Source organism: Acartia tonsa, chromosome 15 (genome assembly GCF_053477335.1).
Source record: "Acartia tonsa isolate MP-2025a chromosome 15, ASM5347733v1, whole genome shotgun sequence".
NCBI classification, from domain to species: Eukaryota; Metazoa; Arthropoda; class Copepoda; order Calanoida; family Acartiidae; genus Acartia; species Acartia tonsa.
This window is the reverse complement of record NC_137274.1, coordinates 2,695,623-2,712,788: the sequence shown is the minus strand read 5'-3', so window position 1 is coordinate 2,712,788 and position 17,166 is coordinate 2,695,623. Positions and strand designations below refer to the sequence as shown.

Sequence of the window (17,166 nt, the reverse complement as noted above, 5' to 3'; positions counted from 1 at the left end):
AGATACTTTGCTACATACAAAAAAAGCTTAATACTTTATATAATAGGATTAGCTTTCTATTTGTTAGTTCCCAAGGCATTTTAAACAATTTACTAATCTCTTATTATTAAGGGGTTAACTTAGGCAGGAAGTGGACATTAGACTGTAAATTATACTGGTACCCAAAGTTTTATAAACAAGTATTCTTAATCTTTGGCTTAAAAACTTTGGGCACTTTAATTGAATTTTGTTAGTTAATTCTGACAGTGTCCAAACTTTTTAACCAATAATTTGTATCTACACAATAAGTTTGCTACCATACATTTGAACAAAATCGTTCTCTTTAAAGTTAAAATATGCATTTTTAATTTTGCCTTTAAATTTCAATTTTTTGTGTTAAATTTTTCTGCTTATCTCTAACGGTAAAAATTACCAGACAGAGAGAGATAGAGAGAGAGAGAGAGGGGGGACAATGGTCTGTTTATTACACTAGTCCCAAAAGTTTTACAATGATGTTTTCTGATTAATTGGCTTAATAACTTTGGGGACTAAAATAAAGTTTTTTATTGGATTGTTAATTAAGTTGAGTATCCAAACGTTTCAACCCCTAATTCTAATCTACAGAAAAGGGGTAATTTTGTGTGCATCTTTCGAGATGTACATCAATTTATCGGCCATTGTCTTATCTCTTTAGATTCCTGATTACGGACGAACAGACAGACAAAGATAATTGTATGTAGAGTAGCTTTGCTACTATAAAGAACATGGTAAAAAACGAGAATTTTTTATTTTTTACAAAATCTTGAAAGAACCAGAAAATAATATTTTTTATCTCTAACTTATCCAGAGCTGGATCTTTTAAATCATTTTAGTGGTGAGCCAGATCGGGGTGCGCCGAATTTCAGCCAATCGCAGCAGGGCATTTCATAAAATGCTGTGCTCTCATTGGTGGAAAGTTGGATCACCCGAATCTGACTCACCACTAAAATGATTTAAAGATCGAGAGCTGTCAAAAATGATCAAAATGCATGATTTATCTAACATTATAATTTACATATAAAAGTACTTTTTCATTTACTGGCTGAGAGTTTTTTATTTTAGTGGGGGAGGGGGGGCAAAATAGATTTTCTTAAGAGTGCAAAATTACACTCCCCAAAATGTTCATTAGTATGTATGCATGTCAAAATTATTTGGCGCGCTTTTTTACAATCAGCTGTTGATCAGGATGTACGTGTGTCAGAATTATTTGGCGCGCTTTTTCACAATCAGCTGTTTCTTGAGATGTATGCGTATCAGAATTATTTGGCGCGCTTTTTCACAATCAGCTGTTTTGAAAGTTCATTGATTATCAGGATGTACGAGTGTTTGTCTTTTGCTGCTAGGTTCACCAGAGTCATCTCTAAAAATAAAAGGATTCAACTTTTGTCAATTTATAGAAGATTAGCGTCTATGCCCCTAGTGATCTCTAGGGGCACTTTAGGGGAGGGATTAGGGGGGGGGTGGTCGGATACCGGATATCCGACTGATTTCTAATGCTGGATATCTAGTATCAGGTCAGATATCCGGCAAATTATACTTGCCTTTGCCCCTAGTAATCTCTAGGTGTACCTTAGGAAATTAATGGGGGGGATCATTTAGTTCGACCTTTTGTAGCTAGTTTTTAAAAAAGAAAAAAAATAGGGGGGGGGGGTGTTAAAAAAATGGGGGGGGGAATGCAAATGTAAATTAATTTTGACAAAAGTTATTCCTGTCCCTGTCATCTAGGGGTGCTGGTGGAGCTCCTGGCTCCCCCTCGGGGGGAGAATTGGGGCTCAGTTCAGTCTTGTCCTCCTCCTCCCCCTGGGGGGTACACTGCCCCTCCCCCTCCTCTTCTTTCCCATGCTTCAGCTGGTTCAATCTGAAATACATAAGGTACACATAATGGGGTAATATTGCAATTGTTTATCATCATTGAGGATGTATTGCAACTAATCATCCCTTGAGATTCCTGTAGAACCCGATTTTAAAACTTGTGTCCCCAGAAATTAGATATTCAGGGATATTCAGTGATAAGACAATGGTTGATAAATTGACGTTTATTACTATTACTATGTACTATTACCGCAACTTTTGTAACAGGACCTTTGTCTGTATGTCTGTACCTAAGGATCTTGCTAATTGCAGAACCAATATGGTTCTCCTATACACGGGAGCTTCCTTTAGGTCCTTAGATGGTTTTAGGCTATTTTATTTTTATTCCTTATAATAAAGTAACAGGACATTTGTCTGTATGTCTGTACCTAAGGATCTTGCTAACCGCTGAACTGATATGGTTCTCCTATACAGTGAAGTTTCTTATAGGTCCAGGGAAGGTTTTTGACTATTTTAGGTTAGGGTATCTCCCCCATTAATTGCATCTAGAGGCTTCTAGGGGACGTAGCCGCTAGTATCTTACAAAATATATGCACAGGTATGTAATTTTTGACAAAAAGTGGTACACACTTTATTATTTATTGCTAGGAAGTAATGTTGCAATTATATAAATACGCCTAAATTGAGAATGACACAATGAGAGTTGTACAAATTTAAATCACGACCCCAACCCATGACACTGCGTGGCAATATTCTGTCTGTAATCCTCTTACCTGCACTCCAGGGCATGGTGTAATGTCTCCCCCTCCTTCTGTGACAGAGAGATCAGAAAAATCCTGAATAAAAAAAAAGTGAATTATAGAGTAGCTTCGCTACTAAAAAGGATGACAACATCAATAAGCACAAAAAAAACATGGATGGCCAAACGGACATGACAATGAATCAAGCAAATGTTCAGTGGTCATACATGAAAAAGAGGACACAGGACAAAAGGAGATATTATTGATAGAAAACCTTCTGTAGATTACTATTAGTGGTTGAAACGTTTGGATACTCAACTTCATGAGCCAACAAATCAAAAAGTCTCTAAAATTAGTCAACTAATAGGAGTCATTATTGTAAAACTTTTGGGACTAGTGTAAAAAAACAGGTCCAATGAAATGTCCCCTTCCTCCCTGGTGGTACAGACTTGAACCCAGGTCACCTTCCTAATACACAGGGAGGAAGGGGACATTGGGCGGTTTATTACACTAATCCCCAAAGTTTTATATCAACATATTATTATTCAATGGCTTAACAACTGAATTTTGAATGGTTTGTTGGTTTAGCTGAGTGTCCAAACGTTTCAACCACAGAAGGGGTTATTTTGTTTATCATCGTTGTGGATGTACAACAATTTATCGGCCATGGCCATTATCTTATCCCTTTAGATCTCTGGTAATTGACTTACTTGATAATATTCTCATCCCATGCGCTTATTCTTATATTCTTGTCGTTCACCTAAAGTAAGAAAATAAATCAGGGGCGGAAAGTGATCCTTGGAGTACACCATCTATAATACAAAGTAGCTTGATGTCTGTCCGTCCCTTAAGATCTCGGTAACCACTGAACCGATCGGATTCTACTCTTCAGGGTATATGCCTATTTGTCCTGTGGTGGTTTTAAGCTATTTTCTTGGGGGTGGGACACCCCCAACCCTCCAAAAAACAAAAAAAAAACATTTATTTTTTGTTTATGGGGAAGTTAGTTCTTCACATAAAACTACTGACAGCACCAGTAGTACTTAATTTTATATATATTTTTTTAATTACCTCTTGGGGCAAAGTCCCTAGAGGCTAGGGGCAAAGCCGCTAGTAATATAATATTTATCCAGATAAAAGTATCAGGATGCAGGGGTGTATAGTTTCAATATTTTCCCCAGGAAGCGGCGGATTTAAAATTTAGGAGAAATTGTGTGTTTCTAGAGAAAGGTGTTAGGGGGATCAGAAAGGAATTCAATTAGGTTTGAAAATATACATCCCTGCAATAATGACCAACAAAATTAATCCTTCTAGAGGTTAAATTAAAGTTGAGGTTAAACTTTGGGTACCAGGGTAATTTACAGTTCTCTGTCCTTTCCTCACATCTGGGCTAGTATCATTGTTACTAGAGCTGGGCCAGATATCAAGCCATTTCCAATATCTGGCCAGATACCAGACATTGAAACTATCCGGATACCGGATATCAGGCTGATTTCTAATGTGAGAAATCCAGTTATCCAGTAATTTGCCAGATATCGAATGTTGGCCAGATATCTGGCCGGATACCAGATATCCGGCATTATAAATCAGCTGGATATCCGGTATTCACCCCAACGCTACTATCATTGTTACCTTTTCGCACACCATCTCAGGCCAGAGTTTGGTATTGAGAACAACTCGTTGTGTTCCATGTGTCCGCATCACAAGGCGAGAAAATACGTGGCCAGGTGTCGAGTTGGGCGAATCATTTAACCTGAATTTTATATTTAAATATAGCCTGTATGAAAACCATGGGTGAGCAGAGTACTACTTATACTTAATGACAATTATTCATAGGTCAGGATCAGAAGGCTAGATAATATGGAGCCTAGCATTGAGTTTTGCATGTATATTAACCATAAATTATATTTAGGGCCTGTATGCAAACAATGAGTAAGCAAAGCATTATATGATACACATGGTTAAGGTGTCTATAGAAAGGCCTTTATCCCATCAAAAAAACCCTAAACATTTTGAGTACCCAAAATGGTTTAAATCATGAATGTTTGGTTCATTTTAAAACTTAACGGTAGAAAATAGGTATACTTGATGATGTTTTATAAAACATACATTCTTTATGATGTATTAAGCACCTTCCAGCAGTGATTCTACATATTTTTTGTGTGAATATTCTTGGGTTATACCAACTAAAAAAATTTTAGTTTCACCATGGTTTTCTATAACTAAAATTTTGAAATGTTAAGCATTTGTTGATGAAATATCATCAAATGTTTTGTTGAGTTCAAAGGTTCAAAAAAAATAACATGCAAAAACATAATTAAATGCTGTAAATTACGAAAGTACACTAATAAAACTGTTTACAATGTAACAAGTTACCATCCCTTTATCTAAATTAACATTTTTCATCAAAAAGTTTTACTTTTGTGTCACAGCAATTTGAACTCAACAAAACATTTGATGATGCACAGCAAAAAAATGCATAACATTTCAAAGTTTTTTGGTGAAGCTTATTTTTAAAATTGATATAACAATGTTTAACATAAACCAAGCATATTCACTACAAAAAATACTATGGATCAATGTTAGAATGTTCTTAGAATCACTTGCTCTTGTTCTTGCATACTCCCCTTTAGAATCACTTGCTCTCGTTCATGCATACTCCCCTTTAGATGTATTTACCTTAGTACACCTCTACCTCTCTCCATCCAATTTCTGTTGGCAGAATCAAAAATAAAAAGTTTCACATTACACTTGAGTACATTCGATTCTTCTTCTTCTCCTAGATAGATAGATAGATAGATAAATAGATAGATAGATAGATGGATAGACAGACAGAAAAGATAGATAGACCGACAGATATATAGACAGACAGACAGACTGATAGATAAAAAGTTTGACATTACACTTGAGTACATTGGATTCTTCTTCTTCTCCTAGATAGATAGATAGATAAGGTAGATAAAAAGATAGATAGACATATAGATAGACAGATATACAGAAAGATATACAGAAAGATATATAGACAAATAGACCTAAAATAAAAAATAAATGTTGTCTTAGTCTTTATATATTTCAATACAGACTCTCTTAGCCCTTAACAATGCATCTCTGTTTAAATAACCCGCGGCGGTATTAGCAAAGTTGGTAACATAACAGCTTGTTGAGTTGGGTTCAAATCTGGACCACACCACATCATACTATCTGTCTGTCTATCTGTCTATCTATCTGTCTATCTATTTGTCTATCTGTGTATCTGTGTATCTATCTATTTATCTATCTGTCTATCTGTCTGACTATCTATCTGTCTTTCTATCTATCTGTCTGTCTATCTGTCTATCTATCTGTCTATCTATCTGTCTGTCTATCTATCTATCTATCTATCTATTTGTCTGTCTGTCTAACTGTCTGTCTATTTGTCTGTCTGTCTATTTATATGTGTATCTATCTATCTGTCTATCTATCTGTCTGTATGTACCTTTCTGTCTATCTATCTGCCTGTCTATATGTCTATCTATCTGTCTGTCTATCTGTCTATCTATTTGTCTATCTGTGTATCTGTGTATCTATCTATTTATCTATCTGTCTATCTGTCTGACTATCTATCTGTCTTTCTATCTATCTGTCTGTCTATCTGTCTATATATCTGTCTATCTATCTGTCTGTCTATCTATCTATCTATCTATCTATTTGTCTGTCTGTCTAACTGTCTGTCTATTTGTCTGTCTGTCTATTTATATGTGTATCTATCTATCTGTCTATCTATCTGTCTGTATGTACCTTTCTGTCTATCTATCTGCCTGTCTATATGTCTATCTATCTGTCTGTCTATCTGTCTATCTATTTGTCTATCTGTGTATCTGTGTATCTATCTATTTATCTATCTGTCTATCTGTCTGACTATCTATCTGTCTTTCTATCTATCTGTCTATCTATCTATCTATCTGTCTGTCCATCTATATATCTATCTATCTATCTGTCTGTCTATTTGTCTGTCTGTCTATCTATATGTGTATCTATCTATCTGTCTGTCTATCTATCTGTCTGTATATTTATCTGTATATCTATCTGTCTGTCTGTCTATCTATCTGACTATCTGACTATCTAACTGTCTATCTATCTGGAATCATGGATCTTGAGGGATAAGACAATGGAATATAATTATTACCTGTAACCACAGTCACTTGTTCATACTTCCTCTTGTTGCTGTTGGTCTGTTGGGTCAGTTCAGCCGCCGCCTCACTCAATGTCTTCCCGCCTTCGCCGCCGCCGCACTCACTATCAGCTCCGGCAGGAGTTGCGGTAACTGAATTATTTTAGAATTAATGTGGGTTAACCCTTAAAAGCCCCGCTTCAAATAACCAGTAATAGAATTGATAATTAATATTAAGGTTAAAGCCGCCTCACTCAATGTTTTCCCGCCGCCACCGCCGCACTCGCTATCAGCTCCGGCAGGAGTTGCGGTACTTAATTATTTAGGATTAATCATAGTTAATTATTGAATCATATTATAGACAGTTTTCCGCGGATAGTAAAGTGAAAATTAAAAGGTTAAAGCTGCCTCCTCACTCAATGTCTTCCCGCCTTCCCCGCCGCCGCACTCAGCATCAGCCCCGGCAGGAGTTGCGGTAACTTAATTATTTAGGATTAATCATAGTTATTTCTCATATTCATTTCAGACCGATTAATATCCGATGGATTAAAAACAGTTCTCATCCATACAGAAAAAAAATACAGGGTGCGCCACATAAATCCGGACTTTTTTAAAACGGCCATAGCGCCAAAACTACTTGGCCAATCAGGACGTTTGACCCCAATATAAAAAGCTTAGGTAATGACCTTTTTGCCCATGAAAATCTTTGGACGATGGAGGACGTGTACGCCGAGCTGGCCGCGCATATATTCAACAAGGCAGATTCGAATTGCGCAGATAAATTACCGTGGATTTATGACTTGGGCCTACTAAATCTGACCTCAGCCCATCTGTAGGTGAGATGGACTAATGTAAATTGCTGGAGATACTAACAGATACCTAGTGAAAACACTAGAAAAGACTAGAGCTCTCTATCCCAGCTGAAAAAGGTATAAAACTGTGGCTCAAATGAGAGCTGCCGTGTCAAAGAGTAGCTTAAAAGATGGGTTAATTTGGATCCTGCTGTTACTCACTCCTTAAGGATATGTGGCCTCCCAGCAGCCCCGATCTTAATCCAATGGACTTTTGAGCCTGGAGCGCCATTAAAGCATGAACCAATAGACGCGCTCATACCAAGAAGACCTCTCTCACTGCTCCTATCATGGAGAACTTCGCCTGCTTGAACAGGGATATGGTGACCAGGGTCGGCGGGCGGTTCAGGGGGCGGGTAGAGGCGATGATTGAGGCTGGCGGCGATTTTATTGAATATTCTAATAGTCATATACCTAGTTTGCTTTCCAGTTTTTAAAATTCCATAAAATCTTTAAAATTGACGATTTTATGTTCATTTGTTTAAAAATAAGAAAAAGTCCGGATTTATGTGGCGCACCCTGTATGTCTTGCATCGTATTATATCCAGTTTTCTACGAATATGAAAATGTACAATCATAAGATTAGGAGGAACAATCCCGCCATAATATTGGTTGGAAAGACAGACAGACATCCTGTTACTTTTCTATGCATATAGTTAATGTTATGCACAGTATAGATTTCAAACTGGTTGTTATCCGCTGGATTAGAACCGGATCTCCGCCATAATATCCGCGGCAAGCTGTCTATAATACAATGTAACTATCGAGTCCGCCTTAAGTTGTTTTTTTTTCGAAACCGTTTCTTATCCGCTGGATTATAACCGGTTCTCAGCCATAATATCCGCGGCAAGCTGACTATAATACAATGTCACTATCAAAACGGCCGTCAGTTGCTTTTTTTCGAAACCGTTTCTTATCCGCTGGATTAGATCCGGTTCTCAGACATACTATCCACATAATATCCGCGGCTAGCTGTCTATAATACCTGATGAGAAGCCAAGATCTTTTGTTTCTTTGTCAGGAGTTCTACAAACAGAATGTCAGATTTTTAAAACAAAACAAAAAATCACGCAACCTTTTTATATTGTACTAGCGGCTACGCCCCTAGAGCAGGGTTTCGGATCCGCATTGATTTTTTGCGGATCCGGATCCTCCAAATTAGGTCAGTGCGGATCCGGATCCGGATCCTACCGGATCCGGTTCCGGATCCTTGACAATAAAAATAAAATCACCAAATTTTTCAAAAATATTTATTCTTTAATTCGAAGTCAAAATTACTTTTAATTTTCAAGTCTGACCCTAAACCTTAAAGATTGGCTCTCATCAAGAGAATGTCTGAGATTTTATATAAATTTAGGTAGATTTTTCCATTTTTTCCGCATTTTTTTGAGTCCAAGGATCCGGATCCGGATCCGCATTTTTTTGCGGATCCGGATCCTTGGACCCAAAAATATGCGGATCCTTGCGGATCCGGATCCGAAACCCTGCCCTAGAGGCCTCTAGTGGCACTTTAAACGTATTTTTTTTTCGTGTCTATGTTGCTTTCAAGTCTCTAGAATATTAAAATATTTTTTTTTGATTTCTCTTGGGAGGGTGGTGGTACCCTCCCCCAAAATAGTTATAAACCTTCCCGGGACCTATGAGAAGCTACCCTGTAAAGGAGAATCATATCGGTTTAGTGGTTAGCAAGTTTCTTCAGTACAGACAAATAGACACACAGACAAACAAACATCCTATTAGGATTATTCTTGACCGACAGACCGACGGAGCAAGTAAATTATATACTGTATATTCACATAGGTATAGGAGATAGGTAATCCTTCCAAAAATTCGTCTATTTTAAATACCAGCCGAGTAATTCACGTTTCCCCCTAACGGATATATATTTTGAATTTTAGATCAATACAAAATAAAATATATTTGTAGCTTTGTCAGTCCATGGATAAGACAATGGCCGATAAATTGATGTACACCCCCAATTAGTATCAACAAAGTAAACCCTACCAAGATTATCACGATGCTATACATGATTGTTTAGTATGGCTGAGAACCGGTTCTAATCCAGCGGATTTTAATCAGTTTCAAAGCCATACGGGAAATTTATTTCTCCTGGTATGTGTTATCGTATAGTATTAAAGACAACAATCCGGAGATATAATGCGGATAGCATGATTAGAACCGGTTCTAGTCCAGCGGATATTAATCGGTTTTAAAGCCATACTGGAAATATTATTGATTCAGAGAGAGAGAGAGAGAGAGAGAGAGAGAGGAGACAATGAGCTGTTTATTACATAAGTCCCCAAAGTCCTATAATAATGTCTTCTTATTCGTTGGCTTAACAACTTTGGGTACTTTTTAATGAATCATGATTGGTTGGTTGTTCATTAAACTGAATGTCAACCAATAATTGTTATCTACACAAGGGGTAATTTTTTGTATCATCAGTGGGGTTGTGCATCAATTTATCAGCCATTGTCTTATTCTTTTAGATCTCTGAAACCAACCAGAAATACTTTTATTAAATTTTGATTGGTTAAAAAGTTTGACATTCCTTTGAGGTTCTTGTATTTGTTCTGTTGTTGATGTTGTGGGGGGGAGCAGAACTTTCTCTTTTAAATTCTCACCAAATACAGGTCCAGTCACTTTACTAAGAAAAAAAAGCATCAAAACATCTGTCTGTCTGTATGTCTATCTGTCTGTATGTCTATCTGTCTGTATGTCTATCTGCCTGTATGTCTATTTGCCTGTCTGTCTATCTGTCTATCAGTCAGTCTAGCTATCTGAATATCTATCTGTCTATCTATCTGTCTGTCTATCTAGCTGTCTATCTGTCTGTCTATCTATCTGTCAATCTATCTATCTGTCTATCTATCAGTCTATCTATATATCTGTCTGTCTATCTATCTGTCTACCTATCTACCTATCTATCTGTCTGTATCTGTAACATAATTATACAACTTTTCTAATAGAATAGGGGATAGGATTCCAATGGAACAAAGCATACCTTAGATTTTCCCCAAAGATTTGGGTCTTTTGCGCGGATGCCGCTGAATTATCTCCGCCCAGCTTTGATTGATTACTTGGTGACTTGGCGCCCTGCGGTATCAAGTTTATACACGCTGTAAAAGAGAACTCCAAATTTTTTTAGTGTCACCTTTGAACTCAACAAACAAAAATAATTAACATTTCAAAGTTTTATTCATAGAAAACCATGGTGAAACTTACATTTTTTAGTTTGTATATCTATATATTACACATAACCCTAGGATATTCATAAAAAAATAATTAGAATCAGTGCTGGAAGGTGCTTAGAATCACTTGCTTTCGTTCGTGCATAGTCCCCTTTGGCGACTTTGGTACAGACACACTAACATAAAGATCTTGTTACTTTATTATAATGTTAGCGACTACTCTAAATTTTTATTTTTAGTTTCAGAAATTTGTACTTTTTGGGGGTGGGAGAATTTTTTCAAGAAGTGAATTCTCTTGGTACGTAGGTGGTACCCTCCCCAAAATAGTTGTAAACCTTCCCAGGACTTATGAGAATCTACCCATTAAAGGAGAACCATATCGGTTAAGCAGTTAGCAAGATCTTTCGCTACAGACACACACATACACAGAGATGCTGTTACTTTATTATAAGAACTAGCGGCTACACCCCCCCCCCGCCCCCCCCTAGAAGCCTCTAGAGGCACTTAAGGTATGATGGAAAAATTGCAATGTCACTATTTCAATTTAGGTTTTAAAAGGAGAATTTTAAAAAAATTTCGTGGGGGGCATCTTGATAATTATTTGAAGCTTTCCAAAGAGAATTCAATAAGTTTATTAGTTTAATAAGTGTACATACACAAAAATAAACCTTACTACTTTATATAATAGAGGATTTTGTATGTCCATTTTTTTTTGGGAGGAGGGTGAATCAACCCCCTACCCCTTTCCCCCCCCCAAAAAAAAAATCACCGCAGGACCAGTAGCTATATTCCCACAAGAGTAGAGCCCACTCCACTTGGTTCAGGGGTTACTGAGATCTTATGCTTCAGACGAATGGACGGAAAGACAGACATCGTGTTTCTTTATTATAAGGACTTTAAATGTTTTTTATGCGTTCAAGTCTCCAAGTAATTTTTTTTCTTCTGATTTCTCTTCGTTGGGTGGTGGTACCCCTCCCCAAAATAGTTATAAACCTTCCCGGGACCTAATAGAGGCTACCCTGTTAAGGAGAACCCGATCGGTTAAGCGGTTAGCGAGATCCTTTGGTACAAACATACACACAAACACACAGACAAACAGACATCCTGTTACTTTATTATAGGGATAGGATATCCTTTATCCATATGTATAAACTTTGCCTTTTCTGAGTTAGCAGGAGGAGCGGAAACTTCTTTAGTGATATTATTTTCATTCTCCTAATCATCATCATATACATTGGATTCAATCATAGGCCTTTTAGTACCCAAAGTAAACTGGAGTACCGCAAGTACACTTGAGTACCCAAAGTACACACTAGAGTACCCAAAGTACACAAGAGTAACCAAAGTACACTAGAGTACCCAAAGTACACTAGAGTACCCAAATTATTCTAGAGTACCTAAAGTACGCTAGAGTACCCAAAGTACGCTAGAGTACCCAAAGTACACACTAAAGTACCCAAAGTACACTAGAGTACCCAAAGTACACTAGAGTACCGCAAGTACACTTGAGTACCCAAAGAACACACTAGAGTACCCAAAGTACACTGGAGTACCCACATTATTCTATAGTACCCAAAGTACACACTAAAGTACCCAAAGTACACACTAAAGTACCCAAAGTACACACTAAAGTACCCAAAGTACACACTAAAGTACCCAAAGTACACACTAAAGTACCCAAAGTACACACTAAAGTACCCAAAGTACACACTAAAGTACCCAAAGTACACACTAAAGTACCCAAAGTACACACTAAAGTACCCAAAGTACACTAAAGTTAATGCAATGATGTTCCTTGTGTTGATGTGGAGCTGCGCTACTCTGATCAGATGTTGTCCCAGCCAAGGAATTAGACACAGGCTTTGTCAGGGGGGTGAAACTAGAAAAAAAAGAATAGTTTGTGAGACTAATGAAAAGAAAGAAGTAGTTTGTGCTTTTATTGCGTAAAATCTGTGAGTAAGCTTCAGTTGAAAGCGATTATTAAGTCTAATTGTTATTTAATATGCATTTACTTATATTATGCGTTTTGTCAATATTAAGATCAGTTAGATATAATTAGACTTATTAAAAATTTGGGAACATTATCGACGCTTTTAATCTACCAAAGGGGTAATTATTTTTATGATAAATGAGGGGGTACCTGAAAGTTGTAGGTTTAACTGTTGGCGGCGCAGCCTCTTTCTCCTCAGATTTGGTGGGGGATGATGACAAGGTAGGGGGTGCGGGAACAGGGGCTGATGCTGCAGGGGGGGTGCTCAACACCCCTCCACCACCTCCCGGAGACCCAAATAACACAGAATTACTAAAAAATAAGATGGGGTAATTATGTGAATCATCATTGGGGATGTACAAACGTTTCAACCACTAATTGTAATCTACAATTCTTGTTTAATGGAAGGTTAGGGGGGGGGGGGGAGATGGGACAAGGGTAAAAATCTAAAATTACACTGGTACCCAAAGTTTTATAAAGATAAAGAGTGTCAAATAACAAAGAATTACTAAAACTAAAAAATAAAAATTAGCCATTGGTCTGTAAAATTATACTTGTACCTAAAGTTTTATAACCATATTATCTTAATGGTTGGCTTAAAAACACTTTGAGTACTTTTAAATTCAATTTTCATTGGTTGGTTTAAGACTAATAGTGACAGTGTCCAAACTTTTCAACCAATAAAATGGGTGTAAGTGTAAATTACCAGGGATCTAAAGGAATAAGACAATGGCCGATAATTTGATGTACATCCCCCATGATGATATACAAAATTGCCTCTTCTTAAGATTACAATTATAGGTTAAAACGTTTGGACACTTAAGTTAATGATCCACCTAATCAAAATTCCCCAAAGTTGTTAAGCCAACGAATAAGAAACTTTTATTATAAGACTTTTGGGACTAGTGTAATAAACAGCCCAATATGTCCCCTTCGGTAAATTACACTGGTGTCACAAGTTTTATAACCATATTATCTTAATGGTTCGCTCAAAACTTTGGGTACTTTTATTAAAATTTCTACAGAAGGGGTAATTTAGTGTATTATCATTGGGGATGTACATTAATTTATCGGCCATTGTCTTATCCCTTTAGATCCCTACAATAGCGCGGAAATACAAGATATAAATGTAAATAGTAAAATACCTTGAAGGGGTGAATTTAGATTCTGCTAATAATCCAAGTTTGCTCTGTTTGAAACCTGTAACAAAATATAATAAGGATGACAACATTGTAGTGTGTCAGAACTGAATAATCAGAACATAATTGTATAAAACCAAAATTGTAAGTAAATTCCTTGAAAAACTGCATAATACAGGATAATGCTTAAGGACATTTAAGCCAGTTGGGACATTTTACCACATAGCTCTTAAACTATACGTAGCACAGGAATCGTTTTTATATTTCCAAAAAATAGACTTCCTAACGGTTTTAACGATATGCGTAACATTTTTCTACTATTAACACAAGCCGCGAAATTTCAATTTGAAAAATGTCCGCATTTTTTTTGCACACCCTTTACTTACATTTTTAGGACTTGATTATAGAGATAATTTGCTTGTACTTTGGGCATTATCCTCTTAGAATTTTTTTTTTCAATTTTGAAAATTTGAGTACCCCCCCCCCCCCCGACAACGACGAACAACTATTTTAGGTTAGGTTTTAGGCTAGGGAGCCGAGCGCTGCGGCTAGGCAGGCTAGGGAGCCGAGCGCTGCGGCCAGAGTTCATAGTTCGCTGTCAGGGCGGGGGGGGGGGGGGGGAGGTACTTTAAAAATCATACCAATCGGATTATTATATCACATAAAAAATTCAGACATGGTACTACTTATTATAGATTATCATATATATATGAGTTATAAACACAAAATAACTCAAAATAATCTAAACCCTCCTCAAAAAAAAGGTACCTACGGGATAGGGAAGGGGGTGTTGTCATTCCTTTATACACCCCCCCTCCCCATCACAACCCATTGGACATTCAAAAACTACATACCATTACACACACACATAAACAGACAAAAAACACATGCATACACGCACATATACACACCTTACCTGTAAACTTTGTTTTAGTAAGGACTGCAGGACCCCCTAATCTTCTGTCCTACACAAACACACACACATACACACACACACTTTACCTGTAAACTTTGGCTTGGCTAGTACTGCGGGACCCTCATCCTCTGTACACACACAAACATACGCACACACACACACACACACAAACAAACACACACATACACACACTCTACCTGTAAACTTTGGCTTGGCCAGGACTGCTGGTCCCTCATCTTCTATCCTACTACACACACACACAAAATACACAAACACACACACACTTTACCTGTAAACTTTGGCTTAGCAAGGACCCTTTATTCTTCTACACACACACATACATACATACACACACACTCATACACACACACTCACACACACAAACATACACACACGTCACACACATCCTCTGTCCTACACACAAACACACACACATACATACACACACACACACACACACAAAAGTACACTAAAGTGCCCAAAGTACACTAGAGTACCCAAAGTACACTAGAGTACCCAAAGTACACTAGAGTACCCAAATTACATTAGAGTACCCAAAGTACACTAGAGTACCCAAATTACATTAGAGTACCCAAAGTACACTAGAGTACCCAAATTACATTAGAGTACCCAAAGTACACTAGAGTACCCAAAGTACACTAGAGTACCCAAAGTACACTAGAGTACCCAATGTACACTAGAGTACCCGAAGTACACCAGAGTACCCAAAGTACACTAGAGTACCCAAAGTATACTATAATACCCAAAGTACACTAAAGTACCTAAAGTATACTAATACTAGAGTACCCAAATTACACTAAAGTACTCAAAGTACACTTAAGTACCCAAAGTACACTAGAGTACCAAAAGTACCTGTAAACTTTGGCTTGGCAAGAACTGCAGGTCCCTCATCCTCTGTGCCCGGGGGCTTACCAAACTTGGAGGGAGCTAGGAAGAATCCTTTTCTTTCTGTCATTCTACAACATTCAGGGGTGGTGGGGTTGATTATAATTGGGGATAAGACAATGGACGATATAGTTTGACTTTGATATATGAAGAAAAAGGGAGAAAGAAATAGAAAAAAAAGAGAGAAAGAAAGGGAGAAACCTTTTCTTTCTGACATTCTACCAATTCATCTGTTACGGGGGGAAGGGTTGATTATGATCAGGGATTTTAATGGATAAGATAATGGATGAAAAATATTGATAAATAAAGAAAGAGATAATCAGATAGAAAGTGAAAACCTTAAAAACGATCAGCTGTCTATCTTTAACAGTAACAGAGATAATCTAATTCCCCCACAGCTTTACAGAAAATATTTTAAATACAATAATAGTTATTTGTTGTATTATAGACAGCTTTCCAAGGATATCATGTGGATAGTATGAATAAGAACCGGTTCTAATCCAACGGATATTAATCAGTTTCCCCCCACCTGTATTTTATAGTTACTTAAAATTATAGACATCTTTCCGCAGATATAACCGTTCTTAATTCAGCGGATAAGAAACGGTTTCGAAAAAAAAGCAACTTATGGCGGCCTCGATAGTTACATTGTATTATAGACAGCTTTCCGCGGATATTGAGCGGATAGTATATGACTGACAACCGGTTCTAATCCAGCGGATATTAATCAGTTTCCCCCCACCAACCTAATTCTCAGCAGCAGTTGGATTCAATATTTTTATATCAATATGTTGAAATCTGAAACTAATCATACAAAGTAACAGGATGTCTATCTTTGAGTTTGTCTGTCTGTTTGTACCAAAGGATCTCGCAATATAGTCATGCATAGGTATATTATATAAAAGTAACAGGATGTTTGTCTGTGTGTAACAAAGGATCTTGCTAACCGCCGAACCGATATGGTTCTTCCTTTCAGGGTAGGTTTTTAACTATTTTGGAATAGGTCCGCAAGTAAAATCACCCCTAGAAAAAAGTCCTCAACACACAAATTTCTTTTCATAACTTTTTCCTTATAACCTTTACGGATTTAAAATCTTAAAAAAGTGTCCAAAATAACACTAAAAAGATATAGTTATAGATTAAATGTCCACTTTAAAATTCATTTTTTTCATTTTTTTTATCTGAAAATAAATCAATTTTAGTCAGGAGTAAATATAATAGATACATATTTATAAAAAATGTAAATTTTTAAAAATAAATTTAGGTTAAAAAATATTGATATAAAAAATATATAATATAAGCACAGAGTTAAAAATAAGCATAGGTATAATAATAGTTATTTCTTTCAACGTATTATAAACCGCTTTCCGCGGTTATAGAATGTACAATTATAAGATTTTTTTTTATAGCTTTAGACACAAAAAATATTGTTTTTTTTATAAAATATCCTAAT

The 17,166-nt window shown here is 36.7% G+C and overlaps 1 protein-coding gene across 1 annotated transcript; it reads right to left on the bottom strand.

Moving 5' to 3' along the window:
- Positions 1–749: 749 nt before the first annotated feature.
- Positions 750–16,722, bottom strand: LOC145307551 (uncharacterized). The gene is made up of 16 exons (XM_080150008.1): positions 16,460–16,722; positions 15,681–15,784; positions 13,898–13,952; positions 12,903–13,064; positions 12,559–12,641; positions 11,921–11,979; positions 10,576–10,667; positions 10,125–10,218; positions 8,557–8,599; positions 6,736–6,873; positions 5,250–5,349; positions 4,203–4,323; positions 3,281–3,330; positions 2,604–2,666; positions 1,735–1,876; positions 750–1,380 (listed from the first exon to the last, which is right to left on the bottom strand). The coding sequence occupies exons 2-16, from the start codon at positions 15,781–15,783 to the stop codon at positions 1,318–1,320; spliced, it is 1,368 nt and encodes a 455-aa protein (XP_080006134.1). The 5' UTR covers position 15,784; positions 16,460–16,722; the 3' UTR covers positions 750–1,317.
- Between the last annotated feature and the right edge of the window lie 444 nt (positions 16,723–17,166).

Excerpts from the sequence above, each read along its gene's own strand:
- LOC145307551 (XM_080150008.1), bottom strand. The coding sequence starts at position 15,783 with ATGACAGAAAGAAAAGGATTCTTCCTAGCTCCCTCCAAGTTTGGTAAG. Across the intron at positions 5,350-6,735 it reads ACAAGTGACTGTGGTTACAG|GAGAAGAAGAAGAATCGAAT; the intron begins GTAATAATTATA and ends CTATCTATCTAG. Across the intron at positions 1,381-1,734 it reads CACCAGCACCCCTAGATGAC|AGAGATGACTCTGGTGAACC; the intron begins AGGGACAGGAAT and ends CCTTTTATTTTT.